The sequence below is a fragment of the Eptesicus fuscus genome, chromosome 15 (genome assembly GCF_027574615.1).
Source record: "Eptesicus fuscus isolate TK198812 chromosome 15, DD_ASM_mEF_20220401, whole genome shotgun sequence".
Taxonomy (NCBI): domain Eukaryota; kingdom Metazoa; phylum Chordata; class Mammalia; order Chiroptera; family Vespertilionidae; genus Eptesicus; species Eptesicus fuscus.
In genome coordinates, this window is record NC_072487.1 from 57,546,147 (window position 1) to 57,547,250 (window position 1,104).

The 1,104-nt window shown below is 46.8% G+C and overlaps 1 protein-coding gene across 1 annotated transcript; it reads left to right on the forward strand.

Moving 5' to 3' along the window:
- The first annotated feature begins 360 nt into the window (after positions 1–360).
- TAL2 (TAL bHLH transcription factor 2) lies at positions 361–663 on the forward strand. Its single transcript, XM_008141831.3, has one exon. The coding sequence runs from the start codon at positions 361–363 to the stop codon at positions 661–663; it is 303 nt and encodes a 100-aa protein (XP_008140053.2).
- Positions 664–1,104: the final 441 nt, after the last annotated feature.

Below are 1,104 nucleotides of genomic sequence, written 5' to 3' on the forward strand. Positions count from 1 at the left end.
AAGAAGCAATGGGGGTATTAGGATAAAAATAACCTTGTAACTGGAGGGGGGTATTGGGATAAAATAACCTTTAAAACAGCCAGGGAGAAAAAGGCCAAAGGGTGTTATTCTTTTTTTGTGTGTGTGTGTCTTTTTTTTAAGGGTGTTGTTCTTATCCTGCCCTCTCTTCTGCCACGTTTTCTTTCCTTCTCAAAAGGAGGATTCAAAAAAACCTGACAATGAGGAAATGAATTTCCTAAAATCTGGGTCAAGAAGATCAAACACCTCAAGTTTTTTGGCAGGACACGTGCTACCCACCAGGCCTCTTACAAGGCATTGGCCCTCAGGGCCCTCTCTCTTTCCCTGGCCAGGAGCTCAGACATGACGGGGAAGATCTTCACAAACACCAGGGAGCGGTGGAGGCAGCAGAATGTGAACAGCGCCTTCGCCAGGCTGAGGAAGCTCATCCCCACTCACCCTCCAGACAAGAAGCTGAGCAAGAATGAAACGCTTCGCCTGGCAATGAGGTATATCAACTTCTTGGTCAAGGTCTTGGGGGAGCAAAGCCTGCAGCAAACGGGAGTGGCAGCCCCAGGAAACATTCTGGGACTCTTCCCCCCAGGACCCCACCTGCTCAGTGACTACCAGGTTCCTTCACCTGGCCCAAGCCACCACGTCCCTTAGTGCGACTCGGACTCTCATCACCCAGGGAGACACTTGTTCAGCAGTCACTGGCCGTCGACAGCCTTTTGCATGTTACAGAGTCAACTTGATGAAGAATTTGTGAGGCAGGAATTTAAGCTTCACAGGAGGTGGCTCAGGGACAGCTGCCAGGAGCCGACAGGAGGCCATGAGGAATGGCTTTGGAATGCGGCCTGTTTCTGTCCATTTCATATGTCCAACATCTACAGAAGATGTTGTTTGAAGAAAAAACAATCACTCAATATGTTTTCAGTTATAAGCAAGATGAGTAGAAATGCACATTTCAGATGAGTAAAAAATGCTTCCCTCAGAACTTTTTTAAAATAATATATTTCTTATTGATTTCAGAGAGGAAGGGAGAAGGAGAGAGAGATAGAAACATCAATGATGAGAGAGAATCATTGATTGGCTGTGTCCTGCATG